Source organism: Cydia pomonella, chromosome 1 (assembly GCF_033807575.1).
Source record: "Cydia pomonella isolate Wapato2018A chromosome 1, ilCydPomo1, whole genome shotgun sequence".
Lineage (NCBI taxonomy): Eukaryota > Metazoa > Arthropoda > Insecta > Lepidoptera > Tortricidae > Cydia > Cydia pomonella.
This window is the reverse complement of record NC_084703.1, coordinates 27022825-27046831: the sequence shown is the minus strand read 5'-3', so window position 1 is coordinate 27046831 and position 24007 is coordinate 27022825. Positions and strand designations below refer to the sequence as shown.

The 24007-nt window shown below is 36.5% G+C and overlaps 1 protein-coding gene across 1 annotated transcript; it reads left to right on the top strand.

Moving 5' to 3' along the window:
* The first annotated feature begins 2326 nt into the window (after positions 1 to 2326).
* On the top strand, positions 2327 to 23299 carry LOC133527833 (uncharacterized). Its single transcript, XM_061865025.1, has 5 exons — positions 2327 to 2458; positions 9040 to 9230; positions 11992 to 12164; positions 22784 to 22950; positions 23026 to 23299. Exons 2-5 carry the CDS (start codon positions 9062 to 9064, stop codon positions 23219 to 23221), a joined length of 705 nt encoding a protein of 234 aa, XP_061721009.1. The 5' UTR covers positions 2327 to 2458; positions 9040 to 9061; the 3' UTR covers positions 23222 to 23299.
* The last annotated feature ends 708 nt before the right edge of the window (positions 23300 to 24007 follow it).

Sequence of the window (24007 nt, the reverse complement as noted above, 5' to 3'; positions counted from 1 at the left end):
TCCTCCAACGCAGTCAACAGCTTAGTATATTCAGTGTCGAATTTTATATCAACCTTTTTTCTGTTGTTGACGTTGAAAATGTTTTTACACAGTTTAATGTCTTGGATTTTGGATTCTTCGCGTATTTTTTGCAAGAAATAAACAAATGTGGGCTTTCGGGCCACTCGACTATTCAATCTTCTATGCCAAGCTTCGACACTGTTCGTCGTGCGATGTCTTTCCTTGGCACAGCTTATCATGGGTAATGAAAGCCATTGCTTGTTTACATACCAATGGAAATCCCGCATTTCGTCCGTATCAGGTGTTATTTGTATAATATTAATCCAAGCGTCGGCTATACAAGCGGTGGGAATCAATGGTAAATTCGCGGTCAATCTGACAGCGTGGCGTCCTTCCTTTGTTGATGTGAGATTCATTTCTTCACCCTTATCCCATACATTTTTGTTAAAATGGAAGTAGCATCCAGTCAACTTAGCTTGAGGGAATACCATTCTGAACGCTTTGTATTGGCCTACTTCGTAGTCACATTTGAAAAAGTCTATGTCAAGCGATAATTCTCTTTTAAGTGCCTCAAACAATCTGATATATGTTCTTTTTGTTTTGTCAGGGAGGAGGGCATAGACAACTGGAACAATATTCGTATGGTTTTCGTTACTTCCAATATCCAATTGTAACGTGAAAAGTTGTTTGAAGGGTTTGGGAACTCTTTTGAAGGTGGAGTCTCCGAAAAACTGTTTGCCCTTAATGTTTTTTATTGTATTTTGACTTTTTTTGGTACAAAATACTAATATTTTGTCATTATTGTCTCCATCATACCATACCAAAAAGTCTGTGGCCAAAATTTCAGGTACTTCGACGTCATTTAAATTTAGGGGGTTGGTTTTTTGTAAATTTAGAAATTTTCTTCGTTTTCTATTTAGTGTATCTTTTTTCGACACATACATATCCATTTCTATTATTTTTCTTTTTGACTTTTCATGTAAATTCAATTTAGTTATTTGTTCTTCAAAAATCTGTTTAACGGGGGCATAATTCTTACATACTTCTTTTTTACAGGAATCAATTATCAAATCTACTTCATTTCTAAATTTGTTTCTTCGGCAGGAATGTGGAGTTGGGGGTGTCCTCACATTGTTTCGCTGCGGGCCTAATTTTATAGATGCACTACAGTCGGCACGGTTTACGCAACGCCATAGTGTAGTGCTGTCTTTATTAGTTTTATTCAAATTGTATCTATAGCCGTCATGTAATAGCGATTTACCTCCTCTCTGGCTCTCTATAAATACCAGTTCCTGCTGTGTATGCTCTCCACTACTCGGTCCGGGATTCATAATTTATGTTAACTATTTCACATAACCATAAAATAATATTGCATTATCGCAGGAAAACAGCACATAATAGAATGTAGTTGTCATTAATCTAATCAAATACGGAATCAGTATGTAGTCTAAAGTGGCCAGTATGTTTCCGATGTAAAGGAGTTTCAATATGAATTGCAAACAGATTGATTTATTGGATACAGAGTGGACTTGGTTACTTTAAGACTGCTTGCTAATTACATCATCAGCGTTTTAAAACACTTAGTAATTATAAAATGTACTTTTTGTCGAGCACTAGTGGCGTGGCAGTAGTACGCTAGACTTTCAATCCGGAGGCCTCGGGTTCAAACCTAGTTTCTAACTTTTCGGAGCTTATGTACGAAATATCATTGATACTTACCAGTTGCTTTTCGGTGAAGGAAAACATCGTGAGGAAACCTGCATACTTCTGCGAAGAAATTCAAAGGTGTATGTGAAGTCCCCAATCCGCTCTGGGCAAGCGTGGGGACTATTGCCCAAACCCTCTCATGCATGAGAGGAGGCCTGTGCCCACTTGCCCAGCAGTGGGACGTAGGTATATAGGCTGAGCAGGAGGAGGTACTTTTAGAACAGTGGCTATTTAGACCAGTTGCTACATAGACGAGCTGCTTTTTAGACCAGATGCTACATAGACGAGCTGTTTTTTAGACAACATGCTACGTAGACGAGCTGCTTTTTAGACCAGATGCTACATAGACGAGCTGTTATTTAGACGATTTGATTTTTAGACCACCTGCTTTTTAGACCAGATGCAATATAGACGAGCTGCTTTTTAGACCAGATGCTACATAGACCAGCTGCTTTTTAGACGAAACGATACTAACCCTAATAATCATATTTCGTATCGTCATCAACTGTAACCAGTCATCTTCTAATTATACGGTCATCATAATAATGAATGACACTCATTACTCGGCTGCCTATAGAATTTCTTAAGCCGGAAGCTAAAAATAGACTATTGCTACGGGTGGGTAATGCTATTATTGTGTTCAATTCAGTCCTATTACAACTCTTCTACTAGACGGTAGGCTGCTAAACTGGAGTGTACAGTACACTAAGGACAATCAGAATATTGGATTTTTAAGAAAATACTATATACGGTTAGTGATTAGGCTATTTTATTGTTGGCTTGATAACATATGACAGTTAACTTTTTACATTAAACAGTAATTTTTAAAGTATTCGTATAAAATGTATAACAAAAATGCTTTGGTTTCTTGTTAAGTTATACCCATTTTACGAAATTCCTTGACGTCTAAACGGAACTGTGTCAAAATACCTTAATCACATGAATGCCTGTTTTTCTCAAAACACCACGTTCTTAGAATTCCTTAAGTTTAAATCGACGTAGAGTCAATACCTAGACTAGATCTCAAATTACCTACATTCATGGCTGATGTGTTATCCTATATTACCTTCTTGAATTCATATATTTCCACTAGTTGCCACCAAGTTGTTATCACTCGTAGAAGGTGGGTTTTTTTTCCCCAGTAGTTCCCACAATTTTTTTATAAAGTTCATAACTAATAGAAACATTGTAGTATAGTACAATATTGGGTACTTTAATAAATAATGATATGTTGCTTCGTGTGCCGGTAAACTGCCTTGAATTGATCAAAATAGTGATTTGTTTGTTCGTTAGTATTTTAATTAAAATTACATTTAATAAGACATACTTTTTCCATACTTTAATTTATCCTTGACTACTTCAATTTTTGCACTTGTAACGGTAAAACTGATTTTTATCTCCTAATCGGAAAGTTCTGCACCTTTCATAGGCGGATAGCCGGGTGTAAAATTGCATTTCCCACCCTAGGGTGGAAAGTATTTTGTTTTTAATTTGTACTTCGAGCAACGGCTAACAGTCATATATGCCATATGTGGCCGTCCATAACTAAAGGGTCCTTATGGCAGGTATTGAGTTAAGTATAGATCCTAAATCTACGCTAAATGAGCTATCTAATACAAAAAGAATCCCCATACTTTAAAAAGCGGCCAAGTGCGAGTCGGACTCGCGCATGAAGGGTTCCGTACAATTTAAGACGTATTAAAAAAAAATCTTCTTACTAGATCTTGTTCAACATTTTACCACTTTGGACACACATTTTACCACTTTGGAAGTGTCTCTCGCGCAAACTATTCAGTTTAGAAAAAAATGATATTAGGAACCTAACTATCATTTTTGAAGACCTATCCATACATACCTTACACGTATATGTTTGATGAAAAAAAAATTTTTTAAATTTTATGACGTATTAAAAAAAAAAAACTACTCACTAGATCTCGTTCAAAACAATTTTCGGTGGAAGTTTGCATGGTAATGTATATCATATATTTTTTTTAGATTTTTCATTCTGTTATTTTAGAAGTTACAGGGGGGGGGGGGACACACTTTTTTTCACTTTGGAAGGTTCTCTCGCGCAAACTATTCAGTTTAGAAAAAAATGATATTAGGAACCTAAATATCATTTTTGAAGACCTATCCATAGATACCCCACACGTATGGGTATGATGAAAATTTTTTTTTTTTTTTAATTTCATGACGTATTAAAAAAAAACTACTTACTAGATCTCGTTCAAACCAATTTTCGGTGGAAGTTTACATGGCAATGTATATCATATATTTTTTTTAGATTTTTCATTCTGTTATTTTAGAAGTTACGGGGGGGGGGACACACTTTTTTTCACTTTGGAAGGTTCTCTCGCGCAAACTATTCAGTTTAGGAAAAAATGATATTAGAAACATTAATATCATTTTTGAAGACCTATCCATAGATACCCCACACGTATGGGTATGATGAAAATTTTTTTTTTTTTTTAATTTCATGACGTATTAAAAAAAAACTACTTACTAGATCTCGTTCAAACCAATTTTCGGTGGAAGTTTACATGGCAATGTATATCATATATTTTTTTTAGATTTTTCATTCTGTTATTTTAGAAGTTACGGGGGGGGGGACACACATTTTACCACTTTGGAAGTGTCTCTCGCGCAAACTATTCATTTTAGAAAAAAGCGGCCAAGTGCGAGTCGGACTCGCGCATGAAGGGTTCCGTACCATTTAAGACGTATTAAAAAAAATCTACTTGCTAGATCTTGTTCAACATTTTACCACTTTGGACACACATTTTACCACTTTGGAACTGTCTCTCGCGCAAACTATTCAGTTTAGAAAAAAATGATGTTAGGAACCTAAATATCATTTTTGAAGACCTATCCATAGATACCCAACACGTATGGGTTTGATGAAAAAAATTTTTTTTTAATTTATTGACGTATTAAAAAAAAACTATTCACTAGATCTCGTTCAAACCAATTTTCGGTGGAAGTTTGCATGGTAATGTATATCATATATTTTTTTTAGATTTTTCATTCTGTTATTTTAGAAGTTACAGGGGGGGGGACACACATTTTTTTCACTTTGGAAGTGTCTCTCGCGCAAACTATTCAGTTGAGAAAAAAATTATATTAGAAACCTAAATATCATTTTTGAAGACCTATCCATAGATACCCCACACGTATGGGTTTGATGAAAAAAATTTTTTTTTTAAATTTTTATGACGTATTAAAAAAAAACTACTTACTAGATCTCGTTCGAACCAATTTTCGGTGGAAGTTTGCATGGCAATGTATATCATATATTTTTTTTAGATTTTTCATTCTGTTATTTTAGAAGTTACAGGGGGGGGGGACACACATTTTTTCACTTTGGAAGTGTCTCTCGCGCAAACTATTCAGTTTAGAAAAAAATGATATTAGAAACCTAAATATCATTTTTGAAGACCTATCCATAGATACCCCACACGTATTGGTTTGATGAAAAAAATTTTTTTTTTAATTTTTATGACGTATTAAAAAAAAACTACTTACTAGATCTTGTTCGAACCAATTTTCGGTGGAAGTTTGCATGGCAATGTATATCATATATTTTTTTTAGATTTTTCATTCTGTTATTTTAGAAGTTACGGGGGGGGGGACACACTTTTTACCACTTTGGAAGTGTCTCTCGCGCAAACTTTTCAGTTTAGAAAAAAATGATATTAGAAACCTCAATATCATTTTTAAAGACCTATCCATAGATACCCCACACGTATGAGTTTGATGAAAAAAGATTTTTTGAGTTTCAGTTCTAAGTATGGGGAACCCCCAAAATTTATTGTTTTTTTTCTATTTTTGTGTGAACATCATAATGCGGTTCATAGAATACATCTACTTACCAAGTTTGAACAGTATAGCTTTTATAGTTTCGGAAAAAAGTGGCTGTGACAGAATCGGACAGACAGACGGACATGACGAATCTATAAGGGTTCCGTTTTTTGCCATTTGGCTACGGAACCCTAAAAATGATATTAGAAACCTCAATATCATTTTTGAAGACCTATCCATAGATACCCCACACGTATGGGTTTGATGAAAAAAGATTTTTTGAGTTTCAGTTCTAAGTATGGGGAACCCCCAAAATTTATTGTTTTTTTTCTATTTTTGTGTAAACATCCTAATGCGGTTCATAGAATACATCTACTTACCAAGTTTGAACAGTACAGCTCTTATAGTTTCGGAAAAAAGTGGCTGTGACAGAATCGGACAGACAGACGGACATGACGAATCTATAAGGGTTCCGTTTTTTGCCATTTGGCTACGGAACCCTAAAAATAACATCTAACCTAACCATGTTAAAATTGCAGTTTTGAGAAATCGTTAAAGGAAGTTTGAAACTAATTTTCAGTATGTTCCCATCGGAAGTTACATAGATGATGATTGATTATGTATCGCAAAGTGTTATTCTTTGAAATTAAGTTACGTTTTATTTAATTTGACTTCCAGGTCGTCGAAAATCTGTCTTTGATTAGAGTAAGTCGCTTATAAAAACGAAACTAAGAAAAAATAAATTATCAGTTGTTCTTTAATATGTTGTAGTTTAAATCATAGTATATATTTGTATCAATTGGAATTCACATCTTAGGATAGAAATAAAACCACGAGGTATACATAAATTTTTTTTAATTAAAATGTCATAATGATTATATTTTTCATCTTCTTCTATAACAATAATAATTTTTGTACAGCGACTTCTAAATTATATTTAATCAGTCTATAGAAGTATCACAAAAGCGTTATTCTTCAAGTTTAATTTTTCTAGTTATAAACGATTTGAGTTACATAATAATCACAAATTAAATCCCATATATCTTGGAAAAAGGTCCGTATGACCAATCATTGGTAAAAATTATTGATATTTAGAATATAGCACTACATTAACACTATTTATTTACTAATCTTGTATTAAAACATAATACTGAAGTAAAAGTGTTACCATAAGTTTTCTCAAAATCTTGATTAATACAAATTATATTCAAATGATCATAAGAGTAATTCTCATAAATAGGCTTGGGACTTTTGGATGCCCGCCGTGGTTCTAGCATCCGGAGTCGCCATTATGTTATAATATTTTACAGTACATATGGTGCTACTTTATCGCACTAGTGCGAAAATTAACATATTACGTTACTGTGCCGAACATTTAAAGGGCCATATGTACTGTAAAACGTTGTACGATACATGTGCGAATAGGTAATTCGCAACTCGCGTCGATTTAAAACCACTCCCTTCGGTCGTGTTTTAATTTATCACCACACGTTTCGAATTTCCTATTTTTCGCACTTGTATCGTAATGTACTATTTTTCGAACTCAAAGTCAAAGTGTAAAAATAATAAATTATATAATATTATATTATTTATGCTGTTATGTCGGCAATAAACACTTTGTTATGACTGCAATGAATTTTGTCATAAATCAATACTATTATCATACACACAAGTTACTGTCACAGTTCACAGCTGACGCGATATGCATTTTAAATGATTTACTTAATTATGCATCCTCTTTGATACTTGTGTTGTGATAGACTACTAACATCTATTTTACAAATAAAAAATATATTTAAAAAAAAACACTTGAGTAATAAATTACCATTTTTGATTACAGACGGTTTAAGCAATTTCTGATTAATTTAAAATGAATAGTTTAACGACTGGCGACATTGAGCTGGTTAGAGCCGTATAGTCGTAAGGAGTTAAAATATGATGAGGAAAATTCTTGTACATCTTGTTCTTTCTGTGAGATATATATCAAAGTAGAAAAAAAACGTTTATTGTTAACCATGTTAAAAGTGTATCCCATCAAAATAACTGTGGTGAAGATAGCTTGTTGTTAGATTGGATAGAGCCTTACAGCGAACTAGCAGTAAGTGAAGACAAGTCCCACATTTATTGCTCCGCATATGATACTAACTTGAAACTCAAAAAGTCGATAATTATAAGTTTTTCATCAAATCTCCGTCTTTAATCAAAAATTACAATTTATTACTCAAGTGTTTTTTTTTTTAATATTTTTTATTTGTAAAATAGATGTCAGTAGTCTATCACAACACAAGTATCAAAGTGACAGTGACTTGGGAGTATGATAATAGTATAGATTTATGATAAAATTAAATTGCAGTCAACAATAACGTATTTATTACCGATATAACAGCATAAATCATGACATCTAATATAATATTTTATTTTTACACTTTGATTTTGAGTTCGAAAGAAATATTATAACATAATGGCGACTCCGTGGATTCTAGAACCACGGCGAGCATCCAAAAGTCCCAAGCCTACTCATAAACGTTGTTAAATGATTCACACAGTATTAGTTATCCCGGAAGCGAACTAGTGTCCGATCGAAGGTTCGGTTTCGGATTCGGCGATTTTCGGCCTAAAATAATGTTTCGGCCGTAGTTTCGATTTCGGCCAAATATCGGCAAACCTTTCAGATGAGCCGAAACTTACCAAATGTTACTTCATACTAACGAAGTACTATTTCGGAAGTTTTGTAAGTTCAGTACTGTGTCAAAATTATTAGAAATATTAGACACCTTAATTTGCAGTTCGTAAACTAGTACTTACAACAGTTTTCCATCGCCAAAGTAAAGTTTGTCCCTCAGTACCTAGTTACATCTTTTCATTAGAGTATCGAATCGAAAATCAAACTATTTATGTAGAGGTACATATACGAGTAAGTTTGGTACCTATTAAAGCTAATGAGATCACGCTTTTCCCTCCAAGAAGTTATGTTTTAAAATAAAAATATTTCATAACGCACGAGTATATTATACATATGTATATTATGTAATCTACTTACCGACGCCTTGAAACGTAGAACGTCCGTATTCGTTATAAAGTCCAACCATACGAATGTTCAAAATGTCACGCAGGCATTTGAGCTTAAGAATGTGACTTTAGTAGAGACACCATGTTTTGGAATTTGGAGTCATAAAGATTTAGATGCAGATTTTTATCCAACTTGTCAAGTCCACAAATACCTTATTTAGGTCACATCAGTAATCACCGCCGCTGAGAGACAGTCTTTTAAGTTGTAATTTGTAATGTACCAAAATTGTGGGCATTTCAATTATGTATTATCATATTTATCATTTAAATTCTGCCACAGAAAAGACAGTAAAGTATAAACAGGGTATGCTTTATTCACTGATGACAGTGATGATAAGGAAAAACTTCTGAGCTGCTGAAGTTGGTAACGTTTTAACAGTATATAAGTTTTTTTTTAAACTATCATTTTAGATTTAATTGCTGTTTAATAGCTGTTGTAGATCTGATTAATTCATTACTTTTCAGATAAGAAGATCACAATTTAACCATGGTATTGAAAAGAGTATGGGACTCTAGCTGTCCTCTCTTGTGGGATAAATGGGAAGCCGACGGAATCGTATGGACTATTGAAGATCTTCCACCAGAAGATGATGAACGTGCTGTTCAGCTCTTGATAGAACAATTTTGCCCGGATGAGAGATTGATCTCTACCCTCGGTATGCAAGCAATAGTTATTTGTGCAAGATGGCAAAGTTCATTTTTGCTTCAAGTGCTAAGCGAGTGAAAATCTTGGTCCTCCCAGACAACCATTTTAAGTAACATTCCGTACCTGTGTACAATCTTTGTGTCGACACGTGTAATATTTTTAGTTATTCTTCGGTCGTTTCGTAGTTCTGTCGCAACGATCACAAGTCGGAAAATTTTGACACAAATTAATTTTTCATTTTAGTAACCCACATACCGCACAAAGTGCACACAAGTTTCGTGTTTGCGTCGACTTAGAACGAGAATTACATTCAATATTTAACTTGATTTCGTTCATTTCGATGTCGTTCGTGTTGTTTTGGAGTCAATTGAGGAGGCTTGCTTTGGTTTTTATTGTCGCTGGTCAGACCTTTTGCCAATAGCCAAGGATACAGGAATTCTATATACATAGGTAAGAGACTGGTACATTTTCTGAATTCGAATGATCTAATGTATACCATTGAGATATACTTTTTATTACTATAGAGAAGCCACATCAAACAACGAAATTGTCGCAATTGACAACATTTCAATTTGCTGACCCTATAATTTTATTGGTTCTCTACATTATAATTGAAACGAGAAATACACTAATAGTTTATTTTTTGCACTAAGATTTTTTGTATTTAATTTATTATATATATTTTTTATGTGTACTTATTCTAAAATGGCGTAACTCCAGTTCTACGCTAGAAGCTAGGTCTTATCTTGATAAAAAAAAAACATGACTTAATTAATCTGACGCTGTCTGTCATTGTCAATGTTTTAAACTGGTCCGTTTTTGTTTTAAAACAATTTTGATATAATATCAGTTTTTCTACGACGATTTGGATATTATAACCGGATACTGATACACGAATACGACACCAGGCTTTCATACGGATACGACGGATAAACACTAACGAATGTAATGTAATTAAATGTTTGTACCGAAATCTTCGACGAATCATTTTTGCTATTTTTGCAGTTAGTCCATGGAATTGGTACATTTTACCTAACATCAAATGAGGTAGTTCTGTGTTTTTAATGTGTGGGTAGTGATGAAATGGTAATAACAAATCCAAGTTTTCGACCTCGAAAGCCCTTGGGATCATTGTAATGTACGTGAAAATCCATAAAATTTTAGGACTTTTTCGGTTTTTGTAAAAAAAATCCACCTAGAACCAGAGTTACGGCAAAAGTAACTATGCACACTTTCAAGAAGATGAAATTAACAATTAATTGACAATATAGTCTTGATAGTCTCAGTGAGCCAAATAGTTTCTACGGCTTCTCAAAGGTTACAAAATGTTGACTAACTGTAATTGCAAAAAAGGTTGTGCCAGCAGTTGTGGTTGCAGGAAAGCAGGACTCGAATGCTCAGCTGTTTGCAACTACAGCAATGGTCAAAACCATTCACTGATGATCCACCATCAGATGACGATTTCGACCTGCCTAATCAGGTTGACGAAGAAATACGCTGGGTGCAAAATAAGTGGTGTAGATTCAGAGGACAAACGTGGTCCATCAAAGATATACAAGAGATGCGAGTTATAACAAGTTCACTCACTGTACTGTATATACTAGCAGCCTAAGCAGGGTTTCGCGTAATATATATTGGAACTTTAAAACAAAAGAAACTCAACCTTATTTCCTACACTATTGGTTTCAAATTCAAATAGCAATTGTTTGTATGGTGGTCCGCAGGTGATTATTACTTTTGTTTACTGAGAGAGTACTGAAGTACTCAATTTGCTCATCTTTGCCTATCAAGAAGTAATTGAGTAATTTAGATTATAAATTAAAGTGTAATTTCGATTACAGATAACTCAGTAATCTCAATTCAAGTGGTTGTAACTACATGTAATCGAACTTGTAGTTAAAATTACACAAGTAATTGATTCCGCCCAACACAGATGCATGGCCCTACCCTCCGCATTTATTCTACAGAATACACATAGATTATACTCGGACTAGTAAATAATAAGTTGTACTTAGTTGTCGTAGACGCCTATTCTAAATGAGTAGAAGTATATTCATAGAATAATACAAAATCAAGATTCGGTCTTATGCATACTCTAGTTAGTGATAACGGCACTTGTTTGTGATCAAATGAGTTCGCGCGTTTTTGTACGGTAAATAGGATTTCCCATATAACTTCTTCCGCTTATAACCCGGCCAGCAATGGACAGTCGGAAAGCTTAGTAAAGGTGGCAAAATGGTATACGGGCATGTTTGCTGTGTAGTAGTGCAAGGCAAGTCGATCAAAACTTATTAAACTACCCATTCGACTATAGGAACTCAGTTCACACCATTACGGGCGTTTCGCCTGCCCTGTTGGTATTCGGGCGGAAACTTCGTTCGCGCCAGGATTTACTTGTACCTAATGTACCTGGCGCCGCGCCGTCCTCACCTGACACTTTTGCTGAGACATTTAATCAACGATGGATTGTAACGAAACAATGTTGTATATGTATACATGTAGCTATAGCGGGTTCGGTGCCTCGACCCCTACTTAAGGTAACACTTCGCAAGAATAAAACCAGTGTGATTTCAACCGCCGTTAATTTCACTTGTCCCCTGTCACATACATATCATATAGCAGGTATAACTTCTTTATAGGATGCTTAACGTGATTACACATGGAGTGAAGTCGCTCAGTCAGGATTAGGACGATAAAACCAATTCACAATACTATTAGTGACTAGATGGCAGCGTTTAATTTACATGTAATGTACCTACCTATTTTCCCAGGAATGCACGAAGATCCAGATGCTTTACAGAAGATGGGTGATTTTTGGCGAGATTGTTTATCGCAACGCATGAGCCTGGCTTGCTACAAAACAGTTGATAACAACAGGTCTTTGGTGGCGTTTAATGTTTGCGTTGTCAAATGCGTCGACGACGAAGACATAAAAACTGGAAATGTAAGTACCTATTATCCCACTATTCCCAAACAGGTACAAATACATGCATAAAAGCCAGTTAAGTGCATGCCAATCACGCAAGGTTGAGTGCCTTCTTCATCATTAGCTTGTTTCATAAATGTTTGTACCTACCTTCATCCCTCGATATAAAAAGCGTCATTACAGTCAGCAGCCAAAGTTGCTACGCGGACCTACTTGGTTCAACATGAGATTTTGCTCCCTAAACAATAGTCCGTTTAGCTACTTCTGCTGCTGTAGATGTGTAAAAGCTTTTCCCCGTGGGATTTTATAATTTCCCCCTTCGTTTTTGGAAATGGTATGGTGTGAACGTATATTAATCTCCTAAGGCCCAACCATACAAATGAAAAATCCGAATTTTGCTACTGAAATTTGAATGTATAGTGCACTTAATTTTATTTTGTTTGAAAATTAAACAAAACTGATTTAAATTTCATCGAATCTTGAGCCTTGCGAGGTTAATTTCATACAAAAAAAAAACGTTTTTTTATTATGAAAAATAAAATGCACTAGATCCCATTTATCACCGCCGGGCATGTTTACATATAGATGATTCCCATTTGTCATCGCCTATGATATAGCGGCCGTCATGTGGGAATGGGAATCAGGAATACACCACTAGTTCGCATAAACGAACGTACGTCACGTAGTAGGTATCACTTTTTAACCAATTGTATTAAAAATGTGTTTCTCTTCTACAGCTCTAACAAGGGTACTTCGCTGTTTAAAAACCTTGGCCAAAATACGATTTTGCTGCCAGCGTAAGGCCAAATGACGTTTTAGTGGCCTTAATGTTCGAACGTCAATTCAACTAGTGGAGCCTAATACAAAATCGAAATACATATTCCATTCATTCTGTCCCATTCACGTAGCTAAGCTAGTAAGTAAAAAATCCCGGAAAGTGGGAGTCGGAATCGCCCACTGAGGAAACCGTACTTCTTAGTATTTGTTGTTAAAGCGGCAACAGAAATACATCATCTGTGAAAATTTCAACTGTCTAGCTATCACGGTTCATGAGATACAGCCTAGTGACAGACGGATAGACGGACGAACAGCGGAGTCTTAGTAATAGGGTCCCGTTTTACCCTTTCGGTCCGAAATCCTAAAAAAAAGACAGAAAACCGTTTAACCCTCCAAGTAGCACATATCATTTTTTAGTGGTAGAATAGTACATTACGATACAAGTGCGAAAAATAGGAAATTCGAAACGAGTGGCGATAAATTAAAACACGACCGAAGGGAGTGTTTTAAATCGACACGAGTTGCGAATTACCTATTCGCACATGTATCGTACAACGTTTTACAGTACATATGGCCCTTTAAATGTTCGACACAGTAACATAATATGCTACTTCTCGCACTAGTGCTATAAAGTAGCCCCATATGTACTGTAAATTTTAATTAAAACAGTCAAATGACTTAATCGGCCACGAACCGCGGACTGCCAATTGAAGGGTTAAACGTCATTCAACCGTATACTAACGCGGCGGTGGCGGTTCATAACGGGGATTCCAGTAAAAAATGTACCTTTACTTTTTTCGAAAAATAATAACTTTTGGGATATACCTTTAATGAAACTGAAGTCGGTTAAAAAGAAACACACATACAGTTCCTCTCCAACTTCCGTTCGTGTTCGCGGTAGGGGTCACAAAACCGCTAGTATTTTTGAAAACCGGTTTTTCGGTTTTTGTACATTACAAAACCGGGTTTTCCGGTTTTTCGGTGATTTTTCGGTTTTACATATAAAAAGTGAAAAAAACTGCATTTTATGAATTTAAACTTTAATATTCAGTCACTTGACAATGGATATAAAACCTTTTTTATATCTTATAATTATTAGGAACAAAAATTAAAAACAAAATAACTAAAATAATAACCTCCATGCACTTCTGGAACGCAAAATTAACTACAAATAGTTATCATTATAACACAAAACACAAAACATCGTATATTCCTTTTACGAAAGTAAATACTTATTAAATACACTTAACATTTGAGATCAATATTAATTTCTTTCATAGGTTAAGTTAATAAATTGGAGATCAGTGAAAAAAATAATGCAATTATATGGTTGCCACTTTGATATGATTGTGTTGCAATTGTTAAAAAATATCTCGTTCGGTATGTTTATTTTAAACCCGCACACACTTTGTTTTAAAATAATCTTTTGTCATGTTAATTAACTTACAGATATTGTTCTTTATTTTTATTTACCGTGTATTCATTTGGTGTATGTTACATGCCGTGGTTTCACTGAAATGATTCCAAGTTTCGAGCGGAAGACCAGAGATGTTGTATTGAAAAACAAACTATACGTAGGGTAGGGCAATTAGCTAATTTTTATTAATTCAATTATATGTTCTATTCTATATTTACTGATAAACTAAAAAGTAGAAATTACAAATAGAAGATGTTATAAGTAGTAATAAACTGATAATCAAAGTAATACTTACAACTATCAAGTATTTAACTGTAAAACCGAAAAACTCGAAAAACCGGTTTTTTCAAATTTGAAAGCCGGCTTTTCTCAATCGACGAAAAACCCGGTTTTTCCGGTTTTTTCGGTTTCGGTGAAACCGGTTTTGTGACCCCTATTCGCGGTTGAGTTCACATTCCCGTTCTCGTCCCCAACCCTTATTCTCACTCCTGCTCTTATGGTACTGATTTTAAGTAACATAGCTCCCTCGTTCGAGCTACTGAGGTGAAAAATGTTTATCTCGCTCGCTTCTATAGTACATTGTGCAACGAGGGGGGTAAGTGGAATATTGGATACGAGGGTGGTAATTCCCGACAGCCGCAGGCTGGAGGGAATTAAAGACCCGAGTTTGCAATATTCTTATCCCCGGAATTACACACAATGTTTTTCATCACACTTGCGCAGAAAAAACTAAATTTTAAGCGATATGCTTAATTTGCTCGATTTGCTTTAGAAAACACCCAAATTACACGTGCCTTTAAAAAACAAGGAGTTCCCTCAATTCCTCACGGATCCCATCATCAGATCAGAACCAAATTAAAATGGGACCAACTTGGAGATAACTCGTTTCAAACAAAAAAAGAATTACTCAACTCGGACCACGGGTATCGGAATAATCGGTGAAAATACATAAATATATTATAGCCACAACCGAATACAGAACCTCCTCCTATGAAATTGAAGTCGTTTAATTAAAAGTACCATAGTCTTTGATTATATTAAGCAGGTTTCGCACGATCTTATACGACTCTATCCTATAGCGTGAAATGATGCTGACCGGGTCATGTAGACGCAGCCCGCAGCTATATTAATTCGCACTTTACGTTTTTCTTAGTGGATACATGTTTTAAAAAACAATACAGTAATAACTCCCCGTTCGCTAAAACACGACATTAATAGTTTAAAAAAATTAAATTTGAGTTGAATAGGTCCCGTACAATTTTTGCTACAATAAGGTGAACATTTCCGAGCATATTGGATTGGAGAAAATAATGTTTCGCAAACAACTCTATTAACACTGCGCCGCGCCGAGCTGCACGGTCCAAACGCGTCTTATGGTTCGGCGGTGATACGTATAATCGTAATTACTAACGATCACTTAGGCCCTCAGCACACGAGGCGTCAGCGTAAGCGTCGCGTAATCGTATCATAAAAACGTTACGAGTAGAGACGCGTAGAGTTCTGGGCACCAAGCGTAATAGTTTTACAAGTGAAATCTCATTTGTTGAATCGGCGGTCTTCGGCGGATGTATTGACGATCTTACTTTCTCATCAGATAAAGAAGATTTTTTATTATTTGATCCCATCAAAAACATTTTCATGTGAAATGTAACCAAGACGAAACCATAAGGCTCGCACTGTCAAAAAGTTATCATATCTCTTGTAGAGCCAAGCATCTAACTCTACAAGCCCTAACTTCACAAACTACACCCTAGTCAACATACTCGTATATGGCTTGGCCGACTCGCCTCGATTTCACTTCTGTTTAATAATAATTGATGACGAACAACTATCGGAAATATATTCTGAAGGACGGTACGGTCGACATTTGTCGGGCATGCCGCCGTCCCCGGAGAGCCACTCAGGCATATAATACAATACAATACAATACAAATCCTCTTTATTGCACAACCTCTGAAAAAATGTACATGGAAACACATATAATACATGAAGATAGAGGTAAACAAGGCGGCCTTATCGCTACAGAGCGATCTCTTCCCGACAACCTTTAGGTAGTGGAGAAATGAAACTTAATTTAACTAATTAGGAGGTGCAAAAAAACTAAATAGCAAACTAAATAAAATACCCTTAAAATTTTAAGTCTACAACAGTAAGACAATACATATACATACATACTACTTACATAATTATATACCTACATATATGTATACAATACTATATAATTCTTGCCAAAAGTGATAACGAGTAACGCGGACAGAAACACTAAGGAAGGGACAGTAATAGTCTTTAAGATGGGATTTGAAAACAGCAAGGGATTGAGCGCGTCTTAGTTCGACAGGAAGAGAGTTCCATAACCGAACAGCCCGAAAAGTGAATGGGCAATTATAAAATTTTGTGGAGGAAGGAGGGACAGAAAGAAGCATATTGTAAATAATTTCCGTTTGTTCTCATTTTGCTAACGGTGAGTACTTGCACAGACATAATCTCGTAGCCAGGATTTTTCACCAGCAACTTGCTTTTCTATACGGCCTTGTGGACCGCGAAGTACCGTGCTACAAGTACTCACATGCGCCAGTTCTCGAGGCTTCCTAAACGCCAAAGATCTCCACAACCGCGAGGTGTGCAATCTCAGGAATTATTTCGTGTGGGATGGTGGCAGTAGACAGGAACCTCACGCCGCTTTCCTTGGCAAACGAGAACTAGCGCAAACATGTGGTACTAAGTACTGCGAATCGCAAAGCGGCATGGGAGAGTAAGGTGCTACACGGGCGGTTCTACAAGGCCCTCACGGGACCCGACGTGGACGTGCTCGCGTTGGTGAACTGGTTACGATTCGGGGACCTCTTCGGAGAAACCGAGGGTCTTGCCTGTGCAATTGCGGATGAAGTTATGATGACGAACAACTACCGGAAATATATCCTGAAGATCGATACGGTCGACATTTGTCGGGCATGCCGCCGTCCCGGAGTCACTCAGGCATATCTTTTCCGGTTGTTCTCATCTTGCTAACGGCGAATACTTGCAGAGACATAATCTCATAGCCAGGATTATTCACCAGCAACATGCTCTTCTATACGGCCTCTTGGACCGCAAAGTACCGTACTACAACTACTACAAGTACTCACCTGCACCAGTTATCGAAAATGGTCGTACTTCGCTCTATTGGGATTGATCTATTATCACTGAGAGGACTATTGTAGCCAATAAGCCTAACATCGTGATAATAGATCCATCGCAACGCCGGGTTGTGCTCGTCGACATCACCATCCCCCATGATGAGAATCTCGTGAAAGCCGAGAAAGACAAGTCCAGTAAGTACCTAGACTTGGCTCACGAGATAACCGCCATGTGAGATGTTGATTCGACGATTTCGTTTCAACATTGCCCCGATAGTCGTTTCAGCGAATGGTCTGATAGTGAAGAGTCTCGACCAACACCTTGAGACACTCTCGCTAGGTTGTTGGATCATGGGTCAGATGCAGAAGGCGGTGATCTTGGACACGGCGCGGTTAGTCCGGCGGTTCCTCTCTCTGCAGCCCTGACCACCGGCAGGTTGGGCCCTGCCCCGCTGCTGGCGGCACCCTTTTATACTCATATTATAAATAGCCTAATCTAAGATTTTAAATGAATAAAAAGTAATAATAAAAGCATTTATTACGGTAATAAAACCAATACAGTGCAATACACTACTAAATACATGATATAAGCAAAATTATTAAAAATAAAAAATAATGATGAACTTACACTATTAAAAATAATTAAGCAATACATTTAAAGCATTGTCAAATTATAACATCACTAATAAGAATAAAAAAAGAATAAAATTAAAATGTCAAGTCAATAATAATTTCAAATTGCAACGTGATAATAATAATGCCCCAATTTAGAATGTCGTGATTTAAAATGCAATAATTTAATTTAGTTTATTTTTGTTCGCTTATGACAATCTTTCATCCCCTAATTTAAAGGGTGCGGGGTGATTTACTATTAATAATCCTGAAATACGTATCTATATTTTTTTACTGGTTCCCCTTACAAGCTTCAACCCCTTTTTCCCCCTAACGCCCCATTCCTCCCCCTTTTCAACCTTACAGGGTGATTTCGGGGTTGAAAACTATTCTATATTCTTCCCCATAACAAAAACAATTTACATACCAAATTTCAACTAAATTGGTTCAATAGTTATTGTTTCCTCATACAAAATTCCACCCCCTTGACACCCCTTAGGGGCAAAAAAATTTAAGTTTTTGTATATTTGTTGTTGTTTATATACATATGCTACCCTACTTACCAAATTTCAGCTTCCTAGGACTTCAGGAAGTACCCTAAGGGTTTTGATGATCATCAGTGAGTGAGTGAGTCAGTGACGGAATCGGGGTATTTTAAATATGAATAAAATCTAAAGCATGAGAGCTATGCAAATGTATTTTTTTATGCTTAATAAGTCGACTATTGACATTATTATATCTCGAGAATTTTATTTATCTGGTATAACCCCAACCCAAGTTATGAGGGTTGAAAAAAACGACGAAGCGCTTCGAGAATAGAGGTAGTGCCCTTGCGCTTCGCTTTGCTCATCTTCGCGGGGGCAATACCGTGCCCCCAGATTAGACATGTGCGCCGCGCCGCCGCCACCGCCTATTTTTCCACGCCGCCGCCGCTGATAAATTTGACCGGCGTACAATCGGCGTGGAAATTATTGATAAGTACTTATTTTGTCTTATTGTATGTTACGTAGTGAGTAGATAGTGTCAGAGGTAAAATTTAGTCATGCCTATGTTTTTTCACTTATTATTTGCCAGGGAAATAAATTGGCATAATTTTTGTCGTTGCGATGGTAGCTGCGATAATGATTTACCGTTAAATGAAAACAAGATCTAATTACACACGATAAATTCATAGGAATTTATATGGTGATAATTCGTTTTATATCGCATTAATAAAAAAATAACACTTATTCAATCAAAATGATTAAAGTCAGCTTAAAGCATCATAACTAGACGTGCGCGCCGCCGCGGCGCGCCGCCGCCATAAGGAGTCAGCGCGCCGCCGCCGCCGCCGGTAGTTTAAAATTCGCGCCGAGACAAAACCCGCAAGAGAGTACAAGTTTAAAATCAATGGACATAAAGCGCGTGCGACGCGTGCCGTGGAGCACAGCGAGCGCCGGAAAACTCGCGTCCAAGCTCAAAAGCTCGCCGTTCGTACGCCTGCCTCCGAGTAGCTTTAGCGTTCCGTTTTTTTTAATTCGTTGTATGAATCTGTGTATGTAGGCTGCTCTGCTGGCAGACTAGAATCCCTTGAGTCAAACTCAAAGCTAGTCCAGAACTGTAAAACAAACCTCAATGCACTGGCTTACTCCAACAAATTCATACTTAGATGGGTACCAGGGCACTCCGACATTAACGGAAACGAACAAGCGGACGAACTTGCTAGAAAGGGCGCAGACACACCCCTGGTCGGCCCAGAACCGTTATGTGGAATCACAAAACGGGATGCTTGTTCTCTGCTCAGCAATTTAGAAAAAGTCAGGGCAAACGATTGGTGGAAGTTCGTAAAAGGACAAGAACACTCGAAAGCTCTAATCAAAGGGTTTAACAGTAAAACTGCTAGGGAGCTTCTATGGCTCAAAAGACACAAAGCCTGCGCGGTGACCAGAATTTTGACTGGACACTGTAAGTTGAACAAACACATGTTTCAAATTGGAAAGAAACAAGACGCGACATGCAGGTTCTGCCATGAGTCAGAGGAGACTGCAATGCACATTCTCTGCTCCTGTGGACCACTAATGTCAAAAAGAAGTACCCACTTAGGGCGGCACGTATTGCAACCCTATGAGGTACAAAACATTACGGCCCAAAGAATCTGGAATTTGCTAGATTCAACGGGCATCAGTAAGGAGCTTTAAATGGCTGTCACAATAGATCACTACCTGGTTGACGTGGCACTCAAAGGCCCAAAAAACCCCAATAATAATAAATGTAGTATTGAGTTGTTTGTATCTGTTAGTTACTGTGTTACAGCGAACATGACATCAAAAGCGGATATTGAAAAAAATAAGTTAAATAGACTTTCGGTAGCAATAAATTTTACCTCAAAAACAAAAGTTGACCTCTATCTGACTGCTAACGAATTAACTCCAGCTGGTTTCTTGGCAGAATATGCCAAAGAAGTAATCCCTTACTACGAACATAATAAAACCATTATTACACCAGGGTCAAAAGGAAGAAGCGAGTACAAGTAAAGTTTCAATACTTTCCCAACTCTCGCGCAAATACAGCATGCAACACAGTTCTCATGGTTCCGGCTTCGATGATGCTGTTGACCAGGAAGCTTGGAAATACCTAGCTACTGCTGATCCTGCGGAACTTGAAGACGGGGACATCTTGACCTACTGGCAAACCAGACAATCTGCCTAACAGAGTTTATCGTCATTAGCACAGGCTCTGTTATGCATTCCAGCAACTAGCACTCCGAGCGAAAGAGTGTTTTCGGTTGCTGGATTGCTTTTAACAGCCAAAAGGTCCCGGCTGAGTCCATTTAGGGTGAAACAAATAATTTCTGTGCACGACAACTATAAAAGTTGCAAACAAAATATTTCTGTCATGAAAAGTGATTGAGTCATCTTTTCAGTTCACTTAATAAAGTTCTTTCGTTTCAGCGTGGTTTTTCATTATACGTCTTAATATGCAAAGTTGAAAAATCCCACGCCGCCGGCGTTAGGCCGCCGCCGTGGACTTTTTCGTGGCGCGCCGCCGCCCTATTTTTTTCGACCGGCGCGCACGTCTAATCATAACATAATACATTTAAATCAATTATATAAGTAATAAAATTGCCAAGAACGGATCATCACTGAGCTTACAAAAAAATAAACAGAATTGAGCATTTATGTCACATAAGTTCACTACAAGAAGGGCTTAAAACACTTTTACGGAGTACCGGAAAATGGTCCTACTTTTCTCCAATATTTGCTCCAAATTAAGGAAATTATAACATTATTTAAAACTATTAATCATTAAATTTATTCTTATGAATTGATATTGAGAAGAACATATTATGAAGCAGGGGGTCCCTGGTTCAAATCCTTATAAGGGCATATATTTGTGTGTCGATCACTGATATTTGTTTCTGAGTTATGGATGTTTTCTATGTATTTAAGTAATTATCTGTATCTTTTTTATTATACTTAACGTCGTGTGGTACTCACAACACCTTATTGAGCTTACTGTGGGGTTAGGTAGGCTCAAACCGTTGTGTAAGATTGTCCCATAATATTTGTTTATTTACCTATCATATCCCTATCAGTAAATCAACATGAAATATTTAATTATATTTCTGAATCAATTAATAAATAGGAAAAGATATCCATGGTCTTGTGGGGTATCTTTGCCCCTACCTATAATACTATTAGGTATTGAGGGGCGCAAAGTCACCACACTGTGCGCCAAATTAATAGGTGCAGGCCTAAACAATAGAGACTAGATTATTACCAACGTAGCAATTCAAAAGATGTATTCATATTCGTTTACCTGAGCATATATAATAATACACAATAACATAGAAGTATTATATTTGAACATATTAGACGTTAAATAGTTTTAGGTATTACCGATTTACGGTATCTAATTAAAAAAATCTCAAGCAACTTATATTGTCCATCATTGGGCTCGTCTTTCAAATCTTTGGATAGTCGCTCGGAGTACGTAGGACTGAAGACACGAGGGTTTTTCCCTGCAAGTGATGAATCAACTTGCCAGAGACGTTTAGTTTCGAAAACGACGACAAGTTAGTTTTGATCTCACAAACATTTCTTACATTTGTGAACAAATATAGTGCGTAGTGCATCATTATTTAGTAACGTTTATTTATTTGACAAAATCAAATGACTGGTGAGGCGACACTATGGCAAAAGCCAGTACAGAAACCCAGGGGACCAGGAAAGCCCTTAATGCAAGTCAGTTATACCTATCCTATATTCATTGAAAATTCCATTTTACTTACAGCGTGTTTAAATCTACGTAGTCCATTTACTATCAACCTGGTTGATCTAATTTTCAAGAAAAACTACAAATTAATTATTTTTCTTAAGGAACCTGAAAGTCACGGTCACGCCGATTTCACGCCGATCATTTTGCCATAGACGCACATGTCTAGTTGTCTACCCCAGATTATGTAAATTATTATACTACTGTATTACGGCTACGCCTGTCGTAATGTTAACAGAAATCTCATTTACTACGCTATGACGACGCTTCGTGTGCGGACTTCTTTAAACTTGTACGTGCTCGTAACGCTCTCTTTTTACGCGCGTATTATGATACGCTTACGCGCCTCTTACGCTTACGCGCCGTGTGCTGGGGGCCTTAATCCATTGCCTTCTTAACTTATTTTGATCCTTTAAATAATCAAAAAGGTATATTTTTGATGATTTAAATGTATGTTTCAGATTGAAAAGGGTAAATTTGCTGATCTCCTTAAAACACTAACATACCTAGATAGAAAATACGATGCTTTTAAAGATTTGGGAGTCGACAAATTTTTGTATGGTCTCGGCTTGCTCGTAACAAGGGAAAACAGAGGGCGCAAACTGGGCGCCAAGCTACTGGCTGTAAGGTAATTGAGGTCTTGCAAGTTTCCCCTCGTTTTGGATTTGTCATCGCAGTAAGCTAATATGTTTTCGTTTTCTAGATTACCAATGTGCCAAAGATTTGGATTGACAGCAACGTCAACTTTGTTTACTGGTAACGCCTCGCAGAAGTTGGCAGCACAGTGTGGCTTTCGAACAGACTTAGAAGTTACCCTCGGCGAACTCGCAGAAAATGGTTTACCGTATCCCAAAGGCGACGAGAGGTCTATTAAAATAATGTCAAAAAAATATTTATAAAAATATACTAACAGTAAATATTGCTATGTCTGTATTTTCATTATTGTATTATGAACTAATAAAAGATATATCACAGTACCTAAACTATTAATTGTTTCTGATAAAACCAAACTTTAAATACTAAAAAGAGTGAAATCTACCGTTGCATCATTTAAAGGTCCCTTTTTAGGGTTCCGTAGCCAAATGGCAAAAAACGGAACCCTTATAGATTCGTCATGTCCGTCTGTCTGTCCGTTTATTTTAGTTTATCGTAAATAACCTGTAAACGCATATAAACGTATAGCAAAAAAAAACTTACACGCAATTATTCTATATAAAATCGATATTAAAAAAGATAATCAAGCGGAAAAGTTAATTATAATCAATTCTATGGTAAGTTTATTCTACATTTTCGTAAATAACGCGTAAACGGAAACCAATAGCAAAACATGTTGTTCAACGCAAATAATCTACACAAATCCTTCTACAAAAAAGATTAAGTTTGTTTAATGCAAATTTGATATTTAAAAAGATATTAAAGAGGGTAAGTTAATTAAAATCAATGCTAAGGTTTATTTGCTATAGTTCTTCGTAAATAATTTGTAGTCTGACCCATAGTTAAAAAAATTATACATAAATATTCATCATAAAATTTTCTACAAAAGAAACATGTGGAACACTTTTCGCTAGGATCACTATTTAAAAAGATACTAAAGCGATGTAGAAACAGCGCGCCAAGCAGGACGTTTTGGAAACTCAAAATCCCATACAAAATGAAACAGACGCGTACGTCACGTCACGCTATCG